We start from the raw sequence: 19,144 nt of genomic DNA on the forward strand, positions 1-19,144 counted from the left end.
GCACCCCGTGGAGGCTTGGCCCAAAGTAAGAGCTGTTTTTTTTTTTTTTTTTTTTTTCCCAGAGATGGGAGTCTCACTGTCGCCCAGGCTGCAGTGCAGTGGCATGTTCTCAGCTCATGCAACCTCCGCCTCCTGGGTTCAAGTGATTCTCCTGCCTCAGCCTCCCGAGTACCTGAGACTACAGGCGCGTGCCAACACGTCCAGCTAATTTTTGTATTTTTTAGTAGAGATGGGTTTTCACTGTGTTGGGTAGGTTGGTATCAAACTCTTGACCTCAGGTGATCTGCCCACCTCAGCCTCCAAAAGTGCTTGGGTTACAGGTGTGAGCCATTGCGCTTGGCCCAAAGTAAGAGTTTGAACCAGCCAGCTTTAAAATTCAGTGATTGTTTAGATCCTGGAGTACAGCATCTGGACTCCAGGCCTCCCTGAGGGGTTATGTGGAGGCCTTTGGCCTGCTGTCCCCACCTGGGGGGTTTGGGGAAGAGATGTGCTCTGAGCCTGGCATGGTTCACTCCCTCTGGCATTTATCTCCTTGGTTTGTTGGAAGCCCATCCTGTCACTCAGGCTGGAGTGCAGTGGCACGATCTTGGCTCATTGCAACCTCTGCCTCCTGGGTTCAAGTGATTCTCCTGCCTCAGCCTCCTGAGTAGCTGGGATTACAGGCACCCACCACCACGCCCAGCTAATTTTTCTATTTTTAGTAGAGATGGGGTTTCTCCATGTTGGTCAGGCTGGTCTCAAACTCCTGACCTCAGGTGATCTGCCTCCTGCCTCAGCCTCCCAAAGTGCTGGGATTATAGGCGTGAGCCACTGCGCCTGGCCAAGAGCAACATTTTTAAACCTACAATCCGATTCTTTTCCCTTATCTCTCAGGAGACTTTGGGCTCAGCTAGGAGCCCACTTTTACCTCCCTCCCCGGGTGTGCATATAACAGAGGAAGGGGCAGAATCCGCCTTCAGGGTTTAAAGAGGCTGTAAGTGGGGGTCAGCCCTGAGGAGTGGGGTGAATGCTATCCTGGGATAGAGATGGAGCCCTGGTGGCCTGATTCCTCCTGGCCTGGCCAGTACCATTGTACCTTCCTGCCACCTCCAAGCTCATTAAAGACCCAGAGTGACTTGCCTGTCCCAGAGCGACCTGCCTGTCCCAGAACGACTTGGGAGGGTCAGAAACAGGGGTGAGGGGCCCAGGGCAAGCCTGGGCCTATAAACGATGGCAGCCTGGGGCTTTAGTTTGGGAACACATTCACACCTCCTATAGGTCAGGCTGCACAGTCGTGTTATTTGATAACCCCATCTGCAGGTGAGGAAACTGAGGCACAGTTATTTGTCCTCAGGCATGCTCCTTAGAGGCCACTTGATTGCAGAGGTCTACAGGGCAGTGGTTAGAACTTGGCCCTGAGGACAGAGCTTTCGCTCAGTATGAGGCTGGCAGGTAAAGGCCCTCTCAGTTTCCTCCTCAGGAATCTGGAATGATGAAAGTGGTGATGATTGTGCCTGCAGCCAGGACTGGGAGAACCCTGGACCCCTACATCTTCCCCACCCTTGGAATGTCACTATACACATCTGACATCCTTCTGATGTTGCCTTTGACCCGAAAGTCAGTATGATAAAGTAACAAGGTAAAAACAAAACAGCAAAAGAAACAAAAACTGAAACATTTTTTTCCCCTCAAACCAAGACACTGACACTAGGCTGATTTCCCCTAACAATGTTATTTTCTACAACAGAAGCTGGGACAGAGGAACAAACACAGCCCACTCAAGTAGTGGTGGCAACATTCTGTTAGAAAGGAGGGGACTCAAAGAAAAAAAAGACACCTCCCCCACCTCCTTGATCACCTCCCTAAAGACAGAGAACATGGACACCCTCCATCCTGGCAGACATGCCGTGTGGTCAGTTTGTGCGGTAAACAGGAAAAAAAAAAAAAAACCCTAAAGATATTGCAGACCTTTATTTCTTAAATCTCCTAATAAAAACGTTAAACTTTCAAGAAGATCCAAACTGACATTGCATAGACCAATTCCTTTCCAAAAATATCTCTGATATACTCTCCATCTCTCTCAATATATAGAATTTGAAGTCCAGGAGCTGTGGGCGCCTGGTGGGAATTCACTGAGCTCAAGGGAACAGGAGGGCTGAGGACAGGACTCCCACATGGGAACAACAAAGCCAGGCTTTCTGGCCTCTGGCTCCAGCCAACATCAATTTGGTTGTGGCCGAATTCTCAGTCCAATCACCCTGGCTCAGGGCCTGGCGTGGGAGGATGTGGCAGGCTCTGTCTCCTTCCGGGGTTCCTGGTCTGGAGGAGTCTCCCCAACAGCACCAAAGCCGGCTATTTTCTGCCCAAAGCCCCAAAACTTTGAATGAGAGGCAAATCTACCCTGAATGCACCTCCCTCCTAGGCTGGGTGAGGTCACACAGACATAGAAGGGCAGGACAGAACTCCCCCCATCTTCTGGGGGCGAATTCGTCTGGACACAGTGCGGTCAGCTTCCTTTTTAAAGTGCCAGTATCTGTGGGGCAGGAGGGGACTCTCAGGGCTGAGCAGAGCCTTCTCCAGCCTGAGTAAACACTCTGTCCCACCTCGGCAGGCACCTTCTAACATTCATTTTCTAAGGGTTAGGTGAGTAAAACAACAAATGCTAGAAATGCTCTGGTCCCAATGCCAGGGAGTTCCAAGACCAAGAAGCCCAACTCTCACCAGCAAGGGAAGATGGGTAACTAGGGAAGGAACCCTCCCAGTCTGGGGAGGGCACCTGCACCCCTCCCAGAGAGAGAAGCCCCCATCCCGGCCCCCCAGCTGGGCCCCAGCACTGCTGGAACCAGCCGGCAGGTGGGGCAGAAAAGCAGCACCTCCCCTCACCTGGGGGAGGAGACAATATTGAACCGTGAACTCAAGAAGAAAGAAGGAAAGAAAAAATGAAAAAAGCTACAGGGCTAAGTAAACACCAGCCTGCTGGGTTTATACAAAACGAGTGAAATTTTAAAGGGGCAGGAGAGTTTGTCCAGGGACTGGCTGGCAGCCAGAACCCACCTTCAAGCAAGTTACAAGGACTTGGGGGAAAGTGCTGAGAGCAGAGGCTTTAGTAGGGGGCAGGGCCAGACTGCTTCCCGCTGGGAAAGCACACCCCTTAAAGGAGCCCTTCCCCCTTGCCCAGAACGGGGGGATGCTTACAGAGGAAGGCTGAGGCTTTTCTGGCAATGGAGCCAGCTCCGGACCAGTCCAGCCACAGCCCACCTGCCTCTCTGGCATCCACCCCAGTCGGGGCAGCTGACCCTGAGGGCAGAGGACTTTGCTTGCTCCAACCTTCCTGCAGGAAAACCAGGTGCTCAGGACCCAGCCCTGGGCAGAGGGCACCGTCAGTGCTCAGACCTTTCTCAGCACGGGTCTCAGACCTGAGCTGGAGCTAACTGGAGGGAGGAGAGGCAGCACCCGTTCCCGCCGGGCTGCTGGACCCTGGGCCTCTGACTGCACAGCAGGCAGTGACCAGGAGTCTTTGGGAAGGGGCCCAGGGAAGGGGAGGCGAGGGGCCAGCGGGACTGTGCTGGGGGTGAGCATGTGCAAAGTGCAGGCTGCAAGGCAGCGGGAGGACTTTCGCCGGGGGAGGCAGGGGTCTCGATCTGGAGTGTGGGTGGGGTGTGAGGTCATGGCTCCCAGGAAGAGGCCGCCAGCAGGTCCCCCAGGACACAGGAAGGGACAGCTGAAGCACTAAGCAGACAGTCACAGGTGGCAGGATTCTGGAGGCGGTCTGGCCCCCCCACCACCAGGGCAAGGGAGCAAGGCCCTGCCGCTAAGATGTGACCAAAAGTCAGTGCTCCTGGAGTGAGTGGGGACACAGGTAGAGAAGCCCCTCAGTCACAGGCATCTCTACATTTAGGAGCTGCTGTATGTCCTCAGCCAGAGGGCCGGGTCAGTCTCTGGCAGCAACAGTCCTGGCCAGCTCCTTCTTGTCCACGAGCTGCATGGGCCCGCCTGGCCCGCCTGGCCTGCCCTCTAGTGGTTCAGAGGAGAATATTCACAGTGGTGCCTGGGCCTTGGTGGGCCAGGAGGGTCCCAGCATGGATGGGAGGGCAATGGAATGATGCTAGGGGGACAGTGTGGACTGCAGTGCATGGAGGAGGCATGGAGGAGATATGGCGCAGAGGTGATCTGAAGGGGAACGTTCCTCATGGAATGATGCGGGTCTGGACTCCAGAGAAAGCAGGACTCTTCTCCAGCCCGGACACCTGCTCCTCAATGGCTTTCAATCACAACTGGCTCGTAGACCCCAGAGGAGACCCTGCAGGTGAGAGACAGGTCAGCATGTCCCCATCAATGTCCCATTTCCTGAGCGCTCCACTGGACCAGGCCTTTGGAGGTGTTTCACAAGCAGGTGCTGTTAACCAGCCCCGTGTTGCAAAGGGGCCAAAACCAAGGCCCAGCGATGGTAAGTCCCTTGCCCACAGTGACACAGATAGTAAGCATCAGTCTGTGGGGCCTGCAGAGCGCTTCCAGGCACGTCTGGCTGTGCCACGCCATCCTCACAGTCACCTTGGCAGGGAGTGACTGCACCCTGCCCCACTTGACAGGTGAAGAAACTGAGGCTCAGAGGGATGTGAGGGTGGCCAAGAGGGCAGTGGGAAGTCAGGAAACCTGGTCAGCTCCTTTCCCTGCTGAGCCCAGGCCTAGTCCTGGAGTCGGGGACTCTCAGGGCTCAGCATGTAGCTCTGCTGTGATCTCACTCCCAACCAGATTGGTTTCTTTCCCGGAGATGCTTCCTCATTTTCAGAGGGGGCCAGGGAGGGGTGTGTTTACAAACCCCTAAGGAAGCCAGCCCCTCAGTTTCCTTCCTGCTCACTGCTCCCCCACCCCCACCTCAGAGCAGCCCAGGAAGGCTACTGCAAGGTGACAGCTGCCATTCCAGGCTGTGGCCAGCAGAAGTCAGCAGAGCAGCGTGAAAGGGCAGCCTCTGCGCGGCAGCCCGGCCACGCCTCTTCCCTGGGGATGTGGATGTTAGGCAGGCTCCCCACCTGCCCTCAGTAGCCTGCCCATTGGAAGCTCATTTGCTCACTCGCTCATTCATTCGGTGAGCCAAAAGCACACGGAGAGCCAGGCACACAGTCAACATGCTCCGAATGAATGCCTGTGATGCGGCATAGACTCTATAAACTGTCGTTCCTGCAAGTTTGGTCTCATCTATCCCCGCCATCTGTGGATGCCGTGTAGGCAGCAGCCTGCGTTAAACCAGGCCTTCGCTCAGGGCCTGGTGCCTAGATGGTGCTAGGGAAAGATGTGTTCAGTAAACCCATGAGGCATCACCACCACCATTGTTCCCAGTCCCTGGAGCTGGGAGGAAGGGGAAGGGAGGATTCTAAATAAACGTGTGAGGCCCCTGCTGTGTGCCGAGCCCTGTGCCAGTCACTGCCCGAGGTGACCCTGTGAACCATGGGAACTGACCGAACCTGTCCGTGCCCTCACTGCCCCAGGCTCCCAGGTGAGGTGGTGGTGTCCACACCGCCTGACGGATGGGGAAAGGGAGCTTCAGAGACATGACAGGCCCAGGGTCACACTGTGGCGACAAGACTTGGCATTCAAGGCCAGGTGAGTGGACTGTGGGGACTCTGCTCCCACCCCCAAGCCCCAGCCGCCCCGACGACCCCTCCCTGAGCCTGCCCTACCTGGTGGCAAGCTGGATGCCGCTCAGTGTGGCGGAGCCATCGCGGCTCACGAACAGCCGGAGGTTGCTGTCTGTGGGAACACGGGGAGGATGGAGGCTGAGTGGGGCAGGGCTAGCCCTTGGAGCAGGTGGCCTCGCCCCCACCAGCCCGGCACGGCTCACCCTCGGTGTTGCTGCCATCCGTGAAGTCCTGGCTCTGCACGATCTTCTCCACGATGGCATCCGCATCAATCCTCGTGTCATCCACCCAGGTCGGGTGGCTCTCCACCGAGTCCTTCTTCCGCCTGGGTCGGATTTTGGGGGGGCAAGTCACAACGGTCAGAGCAGTCACAGGCGCAAGCACAAAACCACGACAATAATGCCGGCCAGCTGCAGCAGTGCTCAGAATGTCCCTGTGTGCTCCGTGCTGTGCTTCACTGAACCCTTGTGTGCACAATAGGGTGCAGCTGCCATCATGAGCCGGTTTTATAGATGAGGATGCCAGCCAACGAGCAGGTAAGTCAGCTTCCCAAGGCCATCCAGCGCATAGGAGTGGCTCTAAGGCTTAGCCCAGTTGTCAGGCCCACAGACTGTGCTCTTGTCCGATCCGCAAAACCACAACAGCAGCCATGAACAGAACCTGCTGCATGCCGGGCATGGCTGCACCCTTCAGGGCCATGAGCTGGTGGAATCACCACCACCCAACCCACTGAGTTGGGGACCCTACGGTCCCTGTGTTACAGGTAAAGACACGGAGGTTCAAGGCACTACTGGGAGGGGTCTATTCTCCCGGGGGCACCAAGCAGTAGGCCTCACCTGAACGAGCGGTCAGACAGATGCAGAGGCCGGGGTGGCCGCGGCGGCTTCTCTGGGGCCCGGTGCTCCCGCTCACTGCCCTCAGGGCCCTCCACAGTCATGCCAAGGCCCCCAGAGGCGCTGCTGCTGGTGGACGTGTTGCGGCGGTGCGTCAGGTCTGAGAGGCTGGAGGAGCGCGAGTGCTCTGTGCTGTAGCCTGTTGGGGGTGCCGCAGGGGAGCGTCATAATGGGGGATCCCGAGGAAGGAGGAAGCCGCAGGGGCAGGGCCAGGCAGCCACTCACCAGAGATCTTGGACTGCTGGCTGGCATAGCTGGAGTTGCGGGAGTGGCCAGAGTGGAACACCTCCTCAGGGCTGGACAGGTTCTGGTCGGGTTCCTCTGGCAGCCCTGGAAGGCAGAAAGCGGCAAGGGGTGAGGTGACAGGGGTCACCCAGTGCTGCTCACCATTGCCCTTCACAGTGTGCCCTCACAGAGCCTCCCATGGCGGGGTGCCATTTAACAGACTGAAAAACAGGTTCAGAGGAGCAGCAACCAGCCTGAGCCATAGGTCACCCTCTGAACCCAGGGCCGTTGATTCCACAGAAGGCATCCTTGTGTGGGGTGCCCACCACAGGCCAGCGAGGAGGAATGCTGAACAAAAACTGCCTCCACTACCCACAAGTGCAGTGAGAGGTGCAGAGCAGGGAGCAGTGCTTACTGGGGGTCTGGCCCAGTCTGAGGACAGGGAAGGCTTCTCCAAGGAGATGGCCTTAATGGCAGACCTCCAGGACACATTGCTGGAGGGAGCCAGCTAAGGCCTCAGGAGGGCAAGGGCCTTCCAGGCACAGAGAACAGCATTGGCAGAGGCCCTGAGGCTGGAGGGGGCCTGGGTCAGCAGAGTTGGAATGGAAGGGACAGGGTGAAGGGGAACAGGCTGGCCCAAAGGGACAGGCCCACAGTCCTGTCTCAAGTTACCCATAAGCCCAACTTCAAAACAAATTTTCCTGGCACTCCCCAGCAGGAGGCATAAGGGACCAGGTGGGACCTACCCAGGGCTGTGAGTACCCACCCACCTTCCTGCCCAACACACCCCAGGCTGGCCTGTGATACCCCAGGCTGGCCTGTGTGCCCATCCATAACTATGTGGCTTTTCAAGTCCCCAACAGGTTCTCTGCATATGGGGGGAGCCCAGCTCCAGAGGCAAGTGGGCACTCAAGTCCCACGCTGCCTGGGGGAGCGGCCTCCTCTACTTCACACGAAGGCACCACCTGTGCTGGGGTGGCCTGATCCCCAGATACATCTCTCTTCTGGGGACTCCCATCCAGGGGCTGGAGAGAGTAATTGTGCTGGGAAGCCCCCAGCTTTCTGTTCCGGGCCTCAGCTGGCTGGGTCTGCAGGGGAAAAGGGAGTGAAGGAAGGCCAGACCCTTGAGGTCAGAGGGTCCCTCACCGCTCCCAGTTCGCAGAGGCAGAGTCACTCGGCAAGCATCTGCTGGGCCACACAAGGCCTGTGCTCTGATTCTGTGGGACAATCAGGGTTGCCACCTGATGCCTTGTTCACTCATCACCTGGGGGCGGTCCAAGGCTCATACCTCTGGGGGCCCTGCTTAGGGTTGAGGGGGCCCAGCAAACACCTGGGGGCAGGCCAGAGCCTCCCGTCCTGGCAGCACCCCCTCCTCCTAATTGCCACGCCATCTCCTCAGGGGGTTAGGGCTCTTTCACATTTTTCATAACATTAGTACCAGTGATAATTTAATAAAAACAGAGTGCCCGGCCAGGCACAGTGGCTCACGCCTGTAATCCCAGCATTTTGGGAGGCCGAGGCAGACAGATCACGAGACCAGGACAGCAAGACCATCCTGGCTACCATCCTGGCTAATACGGTGAAATCCTGTCTCTACTAAAAATAAAAATAAAAATAAAAAAATTAACTGGGCATGGTGGTGCTCGCCTGTAGTCCCAGCAACTCCAGAGGCTGAGGCAGGAGAAATGTTTGAACCCAGGAGGCGGAGGTTGCAGTGAGTCGAGATTGCACCACTGCACTCCAGCCTAGTGACAGAGTGAGACTCTGTCTAAAAAAACAAAAACCAAAACCAGAGTGCCCACTGAGTGCTTACCATGTGCGGGGCAGGTGCCCACATGTGGATAGTTAATCCCCAAAGTGACCTGGGATGTAACTGCTATTACCAATCCCATTTTCCAGAGAACACTGAGACAGGGAGAGGCAAACTGGCCAGTCAAGGTCATAGAGCACGTGGGAGAGCAAGAGCTCCCAGCACGTTCCTCTGCCAGGTATACTGTGCCTCACCCCCCAAATGCAGCTCAGACACCACATCCTCAGGGAAGCCTTCCCTGGCCCCGGATGGATCCCACCTTCTGGGCCTGTCTTCCCCAGCTCTTATCCTGTTTGCAGGTAGACATGCATGTCATTTATCTATGACTTGGTTGAGGCCTGTTTCTCCTGCTAGACTGCAGGGCCATGAGGATGGGGAGGCCACGTCAGTCTCAGTCCAGGGCACTGCTGTGATCTCAGGGCCCAGCAGCACAGCCAGCACACACAAGGTGCTCAGATCTCATCAGCCCAGCAGGAACATGCAAACACCCTCCCACCATCACCTTCCCCTCAGTCAGCGTCTCCCTGGGGACCTGGGCATGACATGGAGATAAAGCCCTCGGGCCGCTAGCAGGGGAGGGGTGGGCAGATGAGGAACTGTACCTGAGCTGAGAATGGTGGGCCGGGCCTTGGGGGCCCGGGACCCAGTCAAGGAGTTGGTGCTGCTGCCACCACTGCTGGTCCCGCCACCCTTACATGTCAGCTGCAGGGAGGAATCCTGGCCTGGGATGGAGATGGACTTGGCAGTAGATGGTGGCCTTGGGAAGACAGACAGGTGTGACTAGGGTGCCCCGCTTCAGGACCAGACGAAAACGGAGGACACCAAGAGTCCCTGTGCCTCCATCCCCAGTGCCCAGGACTGGGCTCCCATCCACCCCCTAGGCCTGTGCCAGCACTCACGTCTTGAAGCAGGGGTCTCCAGAGAGCAGGAACATACCAATGTTGACCTGTGGCAAGGGGAGCAATCAGCCATGCCCTGGCCACCCACAGCCCGCCCAGGAGCAAGGCCCCCTGCAGCCTTTCGGCTCTGGCCTCAGAAGGGCTTGGACTCCAATCCTGTCTCTCTGCCCCCTTCTGGCTTGGGGGCTCTGGCAAAGTCACCTAACCTCTCTGAGCCCAGTTTCCCTGTGTGGAGGACAGAGATGGTACCAAGGCCTGCCTGGCAGACCAGAGGGGAGTGCATAGCAAAGTGAGGCCTGGGCTCAGGCCTGCGCCTGGCAGAGTGAGCGGACTGCAGTCAGCTACAGGCCTAGACAGTGAGCTTCTCCAGGGTGGAGTCACACACTCACCCCCGGCCCTGTGTAAGGAGTACAGAGCTCAACCCAGCAGCAGGAGAGGGAAGAGGGCTCATGGGGCCTGGCACAGCAGGTGGCGGGCAGGGTTTGGTGAAAGTCTGATGAATAAAGCATGAAGTCATTGCAAACTTAACAGCCCAAATGTAGCAACATTTGGATCCTAAAATCTAGGCTGAGATGGAGTGACAGGCAAAGGATAAGCAGGTGGGAAAGAGGGGCACAGATGCTGGGGCCACCACTTATGAAAGGGTGACCACTAGGTTGATGCTTTCTATGGCTTATTCACTTGGCCATGAAAGCAGACTAGCCTCAGGCTGTTGATGAGGGAACCAAGACTCAGAGAGGGGAAGTGACTCCCAAGACCCTGCAGACAGGACATGGGGGAGTTGCCCTTGAACCCAAGGCTACCTGGCCCCCAGGCTCCCTTGATCTGGCCTGAGGTGCACAGGGCTACTGTGCCTGTGCTTTTCAGCCTGACTGAGGCTGAAAGGCTCCGGCTCCCAAGACAATCAGTCTGGACCCTTTCTGGCATCTCCAGTTCCCTCTGCAAAGGGTCTAGGAGGCCCCAGAGTCCCTGCTCACCACCTCCTGCCCAGCTCTGCTCCAGATACAATAGGCTCTCCCTGGGTCCCCTTGCAGAGGTGCTGTTTGGACAGCCTGTTTTCCTGGCCCGGTGGAAGGTGTGGAAACAGAGGAAGAGAGGTGTGCTGATGATGGACACCCAGACATTTCTGTTCCCAAAAGGCCAACAAGGCAGCTGCCTGGGGGTGGGGCTGCCCTGGCCATTGGAAACCTGCCCATGCCTGCCCCGGAGCCCTCAGCAGCCATCGTTTTCGCTGATAATCCACTAGGGGCCAGGCTACCTACCGCCTGTCACTTGGGGCAGGATTAGGAGCTGGGCCAAGAAGTCAACTGGCTGGGGGTCAGATGCCAGCTCTGTCTGTGACTCCAGGTAAATGACTTAATGTCTGTGCCTCAACTTCCTCCCATTTGAAACTGGGACTAATCCAAGACACCACAGCTCGTGGAGCTGCTGTCAGGAGACCATGAGAGAAGAGAGGGCATGCAGTCAGCATGATGTGGACCCACTGCAAGTGCCTGCCAAACCTTGGAGACAATCAGGGCCCCGCCCTGATCTTGATGGGGAAACTGAGGCCAGCAGCTGAGCCAGGCCTCCCTCTGATAGTGGTTTCCTGATTCCTGGACTTGCACCTTCCCGATGTCTACCTATTCAGGTAAGGCCTGTATTTTTAACAACCCTTCTCCAGGGGGTTCTGATGAGCAGCCTGGTTGTCCCCACCCCGTGGTCAGGGTGGCAGAGGCCGCAGGATCCCTAGTACCTTAAGGATGGAGTTGTCCTGACGAGTGTTCTTCGTGTCATATCCCTCGAGCAGGCAGCAGCGCACCGTGGAGCCCGAGCCCGCAAACTCGGCCAGGTTCAAGTCAGCGAAGCCCAGCTAGGAGGTGAGAGGAGCGTGTGGGAGGCTGAGAGAGTGTGGACTCCTGACTGGCGAAAGCCCAGAAGGGTGTAACTTGGCAAAAGTTGGGGAGGGAGACAGACAAAGCCCCTGGGCCCACCCCACAGCCCCGACTGACTGTTGCATAACTGGACCCAAGGACAGAGGCCCCCGGTCGGCAGCACCAACATGGCAAAGCCAGGAGCTCACATCCCTGAGCTGGACAAAGCACCCTTTGTGCCACGTCCCGGCGTGCACCAGAGCCAGTGCGCCTGACATGAAAGGACATTGTTGTCCGTGACACAGATGCATTGTTCCCTGGGAAACAAGGCCGTGCTGTAGGGAGCTGCCGGGTCAGCAGGCAGGAGAGGAGGGAAGGCCTGTGGGAAGTGATGGGACACCCCCACAGGGGAGGGGCACTGCAGGGTAAGCAGGAGCCCCAGGGAAGGCACCCTGGTAGAGGCCAGAGTGAGGGGCTGCTGGGCAGAGTTCAGGGTCTGAACAGGCCCTCAGGAACTCTGGGCAGAGGATCGAGGGATGGGGAGGGAAGTGGGAGTAAGTGCAAAGAGGGCATGCGCTAAGAAAGCCATATGGATGGAGGCCAAGTCTGCTAGACCTGGAGGGGAAACTGAGGTTGAGACAAGGTGGTGCCAGGCTTGGGGACTTGGAGGACATCTCCGGTTCCCTCTGCAAAGGGTCTAGGAGGCCCCAGAGCCTCTGCTTTCCACCTCCTGCCCAGCTCTGCTCCAGATACAACAGGCTCAGAAGAGATAGATAACGAAATGTTTGAACCAATGTTTGAACCCAACCGAACCAATGAGGGATGGGTGTCAAGTACCTGCTGCCTGCAAGTCTCTACTGCAGTGTTCAGGGCACACACTCCAGAATCAGGAAAGTGGATTCAGATCCTAGCCCTGCCATGGACTCAGACTAATCCCCATTTTATAGATGAGAAAACTAAGTTCAGGGAGGGGAAGAAGCTTGCCCAGGGCCAAACAGCTAACCCAACAGAGACAGGACTGAAACTAGGCCTGATCAGCACCACGCCCAGCTACTTCTCAGGGCCTCAGTTTCCTCCTCTGTATAATGGGAGTAAAGCCTGCAGTGGGAGTTCAATTACAGAACAGAAGGGAAGGGGCCTGGCAGTGCCTGACATGGGCTGGGTGCTTGGTAAATGTTTGCCAGTGGAGGCGAGATACTCCCAGGTGTTCGCTGGTAATTCCTTTCCTGGCTGGGCAGCAGTCCTCACCGTGTGAATCAGAGAAATTTCCACTCTGACGGCACCCTCTACAGCCTGGCTCCAGCCATATTGCTCTCTGCTTCTGGAGAGGGACGTCAGCGCTCCAGGCCAGGGTAGAGTGCACGGCCCAGCTGGCTGAGTTCCTGAGCTCTGGTCAGGGGGAAGGGCCGTGCCCTGTATAGCACCTCCCTCGGGTGAGAGGTGAGGCGAAGGCATTTCCCCTCCCAGCTGATGGAGCCCACCTTCCTGCCACTGGGCTAAGCCTCCCAGGAGATGAGAAGAGGAGGCCAAGAGTCCACCATGGAGAAGAGGGATGGAAGGCAGAGCAGGCTTATTCAAAACCAGAGCTGTCTTCTCCCTCTTTACTCAGTAGAAAAGCTCTTATTAATACTATGTAGGAGTGAACTGTCTGTGGGTGCAGTGAAAGCCTGGTAACAATGCACATGTCCAGCAGCAGGGCTGGCTGAGTCAACCATCGCCAGCCATGCCAAGGGACACTGCTGCCCTTAGAAAGCACATAGAAATTTGTGATAACACAAAAAGATGCCCAGGATGGATTAAGTAAAAAACCAAGCTGCAAATCTGTGTATGTATTTATTTATTTATCTGGAGGCAGAGTCTTGCTCTGTCACCCAGGCTGGAGTGCAGTGGCGCGATCTCGGCTCACTGTAACCTCCACACTCCTGGTGCAAGCGATTCTTGTGCTCCAGCCTCCCGAGTAGCTGGGATTACAGGCGTGCACCACCACACCTGGTTAATTTTTTTTGCAACGGTAGTAGAGATGGGGTTTTGTCATATTGCTAAGGCTGGTCTTGAACTCCTGAGCTCAGGCAATTCGCTTGCCTCCGTCTCCCAAAGTGCCAGGATTATAGGCATAAGCCACCATGCCCAGCCGTACTCGGGAGGCTGAGGGAGGAGAACTGCTTGAACCCGGGAGGTGGAGGTTGCAGTGAGCCAAGATTGTGCCATTGCACTCCAGCCTCGGCAACAGAGCAAGACTCTGTCTCCAGAAAAAAAAAAAACCATGTTGTTTGCATGCACTTAAGTACACATAGAGGGTGCTCATTTTGCATTTCTCTAAACCACATGCATAGATTTTTATTCGCTGCTCTCTTTGTATAGCATATTTCCTTTTTTCCTTCTTACAAGGTCTGCAAAGGTCTTAATCAATCCCAATAATGGGGTCCCAGAAAGAGGCCTGGAGAGAGGAAAGGGGACAGAAACTGGCCCTTTTGCTCAGTGAACTTCTGTACCATTTATATTCCAACAACCGTATGCTGCCTTTATATTGAGTGCAAAGGCCATCAATAAAGATATTTCTAAAAAATAACGCATCTCAGGTAGGGCTGAGTGTCTCTTGCTTGTGGTAGAGAAGGGGCTGGAGGTTTCCCTTGTGCCTGTCCTGTGCCACCCCACATTCCATCCCACCGCCCCTTCACATAGCCCCTCTTACCTTGGAATAAGCTTTCCCGCCTTTCAGCTCCTGCACAAGGAGGGAGACATGAGCAGCAAGTTGACTGGGGAATCCCAGGGACCTCATGCATCTCCCCCAGTCCCCCCAGATCTGAGGGGAGGAGGGCAAGGGGCAGAGCAACTCTCCCCATTTTCAGCTGGGGGTGCGGACTCATGAGGGGAGGGGCCTACCGCCCAGCCCAGCAGCCCCACACGCACCCTTGGCCTCACCTTGCGCACAGACACGCGGAAGACACAGGGGTCCAGCAGGCCGGTGGCCGGGTTAGCACTCATCTTACACACGAAGGTGAACCTCTTTCGCCACCGCACGCAGTTCTCCTGTACCTCCTCCCTGCAGGCCAGAGGTGACAGGTGAGCACAGGCATGCGCATCCGTGCCAGGGGACCCCATGTGGTACCAGGGACACAGCAAGAGCCCTGCCCATTGGGAGTGAGGCAGTGGGAAGCTTCACTTTCACCATGTCACAAAGTAGCTGTGTTTTCACAAGAATGTACTCGTGTAGTTGTAAAAACAACAGCAAAAAGGTAATAAAAATGAGATGAACACAAGGCAGGGGTGAGGTGAGCTAGGGCAGCTGTCCCTCCCCGGGAAGCCTGGCAACCTGCAGAGCCTCCCTCTGCACCCAGCGCTGCTCCCGCCACCTTGCTCTGAGACCTTGGGCAGTTCCCTGCACTGCCATTACCTCCTCCAAAGCCAGGCTCTGCCAACCGCCTCGTGACCCTCACAACAGTCTTAGGCTGGACTACTCAGCCTATTTCACAGATGAAGAGACCAAGGCTAGGCAAGCTGCCCCACACCTCCCAGCCAGCAGATAGCTGAGCTGGGCCTGAAGCCTGGTTCCTCCTGACTCCAGAGCCCAATTCTTCACCACTAGTAACAACAATGGCAGTAGTAACAACAGCTGATACCCACACAGCGCTTCCCATGTGCCTGGCACTGTTCAAAGAACTTCACAAGAGCCAGCAGGCCCTGGAGCCCGCTCCAAGTGCCAGAGAAAGGTGGTCATGCCAAACCTTTCCAACCCGTCTGGAGCAGCCACATCATTAGCGTCATCCCCAAAGAAACCGGGGGCCCAGAGGCTAAGACCCTCGCCTGAGGCCACCACAGGGAAGAGCAGAACAGGGATTAACCCAAGTAGTTGGACTCGGTGTGGAGAAAGCTTCACCAACACTAAGCAGAGGGCTCTGGTCTTCTAGCCCCCCTCCCCGTTCCTCCTGAGATGGAGAGCATGACCACCCTGAAAAATTCAGCACCCCTTTACTGGAGAGATGCTTTGTGCTCTGGGAGTGAGTGGGAGCCAGTGGCAGCAGCTCATCCAAGCCCCTCCCAACTGCTGCGGGGGCCTCGGCAGGATCTGGGGGTGGCAGTGGCACATGGCGGAACTGCGCTCTGCATCCCCGAGCAGCTCCGCATCTCCACAGAGCCTGCCTGGCAGAGCCTGTGCTCAGGAAGGGGTGGCCAGGAAAGGGAGGGGACGGTGTTAAGAGACGTTATCTCCAGCTCATCCTCCTAACCAGAACCGCCAAGGGGACAGCTAAGGAAGTGACCCAAGGAGAGTGGGTTAACTGCCAGATCGAGGCCTCAGGGAGGGTCGGAGAGGGCCACAGTCAACCCTCCCCTGAGCATCACCAGGTTTGCTTTGCACGGCAGTCTTGCAAGGTGGGCTCTATGCCACCCGTTCTACTGCTGAGGGCACTGAAGCTCCAAGAGAAGGCCACCCTACGTGCCACTCGAGCTCACATCTCCAGTGACTGGCAAAGCAGGATTTAAACCCAGGACTGTCTGACTTCAGAGTCAGGGCTCTCAGTCGCCACGTCGGCTCAGGAGCCCAGGAAAGCCTGGCAAGGAGAACCCGTGGCGTTGTGGGGCCTGCAGTACCCTGCTGTGCCCCTGAGGCACCACCCAGGCCTCTGAGTGCCAAGCAGGTGCCGGGATGAGCCACTGCAGACTGTATTTACCCAGTGATGACTCAGTGTCACCAGGAGAGGGCGGGGGAAGGGGTGAGTCAGGGAAGGTGACATTCAAGCTCAGGATAGAATGAGCCTGGGAAGTAGCCAGGTGGAGGAGACAGTTCCAGAGAGAGGGAACAGCATGAATGAGGGAGTCCCGTTTTCCTAGCCAATGAAAGTCCCTAAGCCTCACCTTCTATGAGGAGCCCCCTCCAGGCAACCCCTTCTTGGCTCCACAAGGCTTTGAGGATGTGACCTGTGCTCCTGCCAAGTCTGTGACAAGGGCCAACAGGGCAGGCAGACCTGGGCCACACCTGCACACTCACTGGGGCACACCACCCGTCGTGGCCACTGTTGTGGGAGCACTGAGTGAAATGAATCCTGCAAAGTGCCTGGCCTGGTGAAGGCTCTGTGAGGACACCAGGGACCAAGAGAACCAGAATGCACCTAGCCTGTTAGGAGGGTGAGCTCCAACAACCCTCTGCAACTAAGACTGGGGACAAGCAAAAAAGGTCAGGGCTGAAGACAGGGGAGGAAGGGACAGATCTAAGCCCTATAGGTAGGTGCCACAGGAGTGGGGGCCCTGGGCTGGGGGCATCACTTGAGCCTAGTCATGCTGGCTCCACTTATTCATTCATTCATGATGATGATTCATTCATCATCAAACAACTGAGCATCAGTGTGTGCCAGGCCGTGTTCTAGGCACTGGGAACACAGCAGTAACCAGCTTACATTCTAGTGGGAGGAGAAAGAAGAAGAACAAATAAACATGAAAAATACCTAGTAGTGGAAAGGAAGAACTAAACTATATTAACAGATGATTTGATCTTTTATACAGAAAACCCTTAAGGAATCCACTAAAAAACTATTTTATTTATTTTTTTGAGATGTAGTTTCGCTTTCATTGCCCAGGCTGGAGTGCAAGGGCCTAATCTCAGCTCACTGCAACCTCTGCCTCCCAGGTTCAAGTAATTCTCCTGCCTCAGCCTCCCAAGTAGCTGGGATTACAGGTGCATGCTACCATGCTTGACTAACTTTTCTATTTTTGGTAGAGGGGGTTTCACCATGTTGGTTGGGCTGGTCTTGAACTCCTGACCTCAGGTGATCTGCCCCCCCTCGGCCTCCCAAAGTGCTGGGATTACAGGCATGAGCCACCACACCCAGCCATTATTATTATTATTATATTTTGAGACAGAGTCTCACTCTGTCGCCCAGGCTGGAGTACAGTGGTGTGATCTTGGCTCACTGAAACCTCCACCTGCTGGGTTCAAGTGATTCTCGTGCCTCAGCCTCCTGAGTAGCTGGGATTATAGGCATGTACCACAACACCTGGCTAATTTTTTGTGTTTTTAGTAAAGATGAGGTTTTGCCATGTTGGCCAGGCTGGTCTTGAACTCCTGGCCTCAAGTGATCTGCCTGCCATCACGTCCCAAAGTGCTGGATTACAGGCATGGGCCATGATGCTTGGCCTAATATGTGATTACAGGTGTGGTGGCTTATGCCTGTAATCCTAGCACTTTGGGAGGCAGAGGTGGGCACGGATCACTTGAGGTCAGGTAGCTATAATTCCAGCTACTCGGGAGGCTGAGATGAGAGAATCTCTTCAACCCAGGAGGCAGAAGTTGCAGTGAGCCGAGATCGAACCACTGTACTCCAGCCTGGGCAACAGAGTGAGACCCTGTCTCAAAACAAACAAACAAACAACAAAAATAAATAAATAAATAAATAATGCATGAGTTCAGAAAAGTTGCAGGATACAAGATCAATATATAAAAATCAATTATTTCTATATATTGGCAAACATTTACAATGAAACAAAGAAAGCAATTCTATGTACAATAGCATCAAAAAGAAAAAAATACATAGGAATAAATTTAATAAAGTACAAAATACATACTCTGAAAAACTACAAAACATTGCTGAAAGAAATTAAAGATCTAAATAAATGGAAAGACATCCCATGTTCATGCATTGGAAGACATGTTGTCAAGATGATACTCCCAAATAGTTCTAAAATTCATCACGATCCCTATCAAAGCCCCACACTGGCTTCTTGGCAGAACTTTGACAAGCTGATCCTAAACTTTACATGGAAATCTAAGGGACCAGAATAGTCAACAGTCTTTAAAAAGTAAAATATAATTTTAAAATTCACACTTTTGATTTCAAATTATCTACAAAGTTACAATAACCAACAACAGGTGGTCCTAGCATGAGGATAGACAAATGGAATACAACTGAGATTATTCAGTTTACAAAAGTTTAGAAATAAACCTTAGAGACCAGCCTGGCCAACACGGCGAAACACCATCTCTACTAAAAATACAAAAATTAGCTAGGAATGATGGCATGTGCCTGTAATCCCAGCTACTTGGGAGGCTGAGGCACAAGACTCACTGGAACCCAGGAGGCAGAGGTAGCAGTGAGCCAAGACGGCGCTACTGCACTCCAGCCTGGGCGACAGAGGGAGACTCTGTCTCAGAAAAAAGAAAGAAACCTTCACTTTTATGGTCAATTGATTTTTGACAACAGTGCCAAAATAATTCAGTGGGAAAAAGAATAGTCTTCTCAATGAATATTACTGGGACACTGGATATCAACATGCAAGAGAATGAAGTGTGTGTGTGAGGGAGGTGGTGCGGGGGGCTATCTATTTCATGCTATATACAAAAATTAACTGAAAATGGATCAAAGATCTGAGTGTAAGAGCTAAACTATAAAATATTGAAAAAAAAGCATATAGGTAAAATCTTCATGACCTTGGATTAGGCAACTATTTCCTGGATATAATAACAAAAGTACATGTGATAAAAGAAAAACACAGATATATTGAATGTCATCAAAATTAAAAACTTTCAGTTGGGCACAGTGGTTAACACCTGTAATCCCAGCACTTTCGGAGGCCAAGGTGAGAGGATCACTTGAGGCCAGGAGTTTGAGACCAGCCTGGGCAACACAACAAGACTCCATCTCTGCAGAAAATTTTAAAATTAGCCATGAGTGGTGGTGCATGCCTGTAGTCCCAGCTACTTGGGAGGCTGAAGCAAGAGGATGGCCTGAGCCTAGGAGTTTGAGGTTACAGTGAGCTGTGATTGCACAACTGCACCCCAGCCTGGGTGAAACAGTGAAACCCTATCCTAAAAAAAAAGACGGCCGGGCACAGTGGCTCACGCCTGTAATCCCAGCAC

General features: G+C 54.7%; 1 protein-coding gene across 1 annotated transcript in view; it reads right to left on the reverse strand.

Annotated features, from left to right (window-relative positions):
* Positions 1-1,638: 1,638 nt before the first annotated feature.
* FAM102A (family with sequence similarity 102 member A) overlaps positions 1,639-19,144 on the reverse strand; it is a 40,826-nt gene continuing 23,320 nt past the window's right edge. The window contains exons 2-11 of the mRNA XM_033192087.1: positions 14,218-14,338; positions 13,988-14,017; positions 11,178-11,294; positions 9,443-9,489; positions 9,146-9,300; positions 6,734-6,838; positions 6,452-6,647; positions 5,819-5,940; positions 5,658-5,727; positions 1,639-4,279 (exon numbers count right to left, since the gene is read on the reverse strand). Of these exons, the coding sequence (XP_033047978.1) occupies positions 4,234-4,279; positions 5,658-5,727; positions 5,819-5,940; positions 6,452-6,647; positions 6,734-6,838; positions 9,146-9,300; positions 9,443-9,489; positions 11,178-11,294; positions 13,988-14,017; positions 14,218-14,338 (1,009 nt within the window). The 3' untranslated portion in view covers positions 1,639-4,233. The remainder of the gene's footprint in view (positions 4,280-5,657; positions 5,728-5,818; positions 5,941-6,451; positions 6,648-6,733; positions 6,839-9,145; positions 9,301-9,442; positions 9,490-11,177; positions 11,295-13,987; positions 14,018-14,217; positions 14,339-19,144) is intronic.

This window comes from Trachypithecus francoisi, unplaced genomic scaffold, assembly GCF_009764315.1.
Source record: "Trachypithecus francoisi isolate TF-2019V2 unplaced genomic scaffold, Tfra_2.0 Contig01585, whole genome shotgun sequence".
Classification (NCBI taxonomy): domain Eukaryota; kingdom Metazoa; phylum Chordata; class Mammalia; order Primates; family Cercopithecidae; genus Trachypithecus; species Trachypithecus francoisi.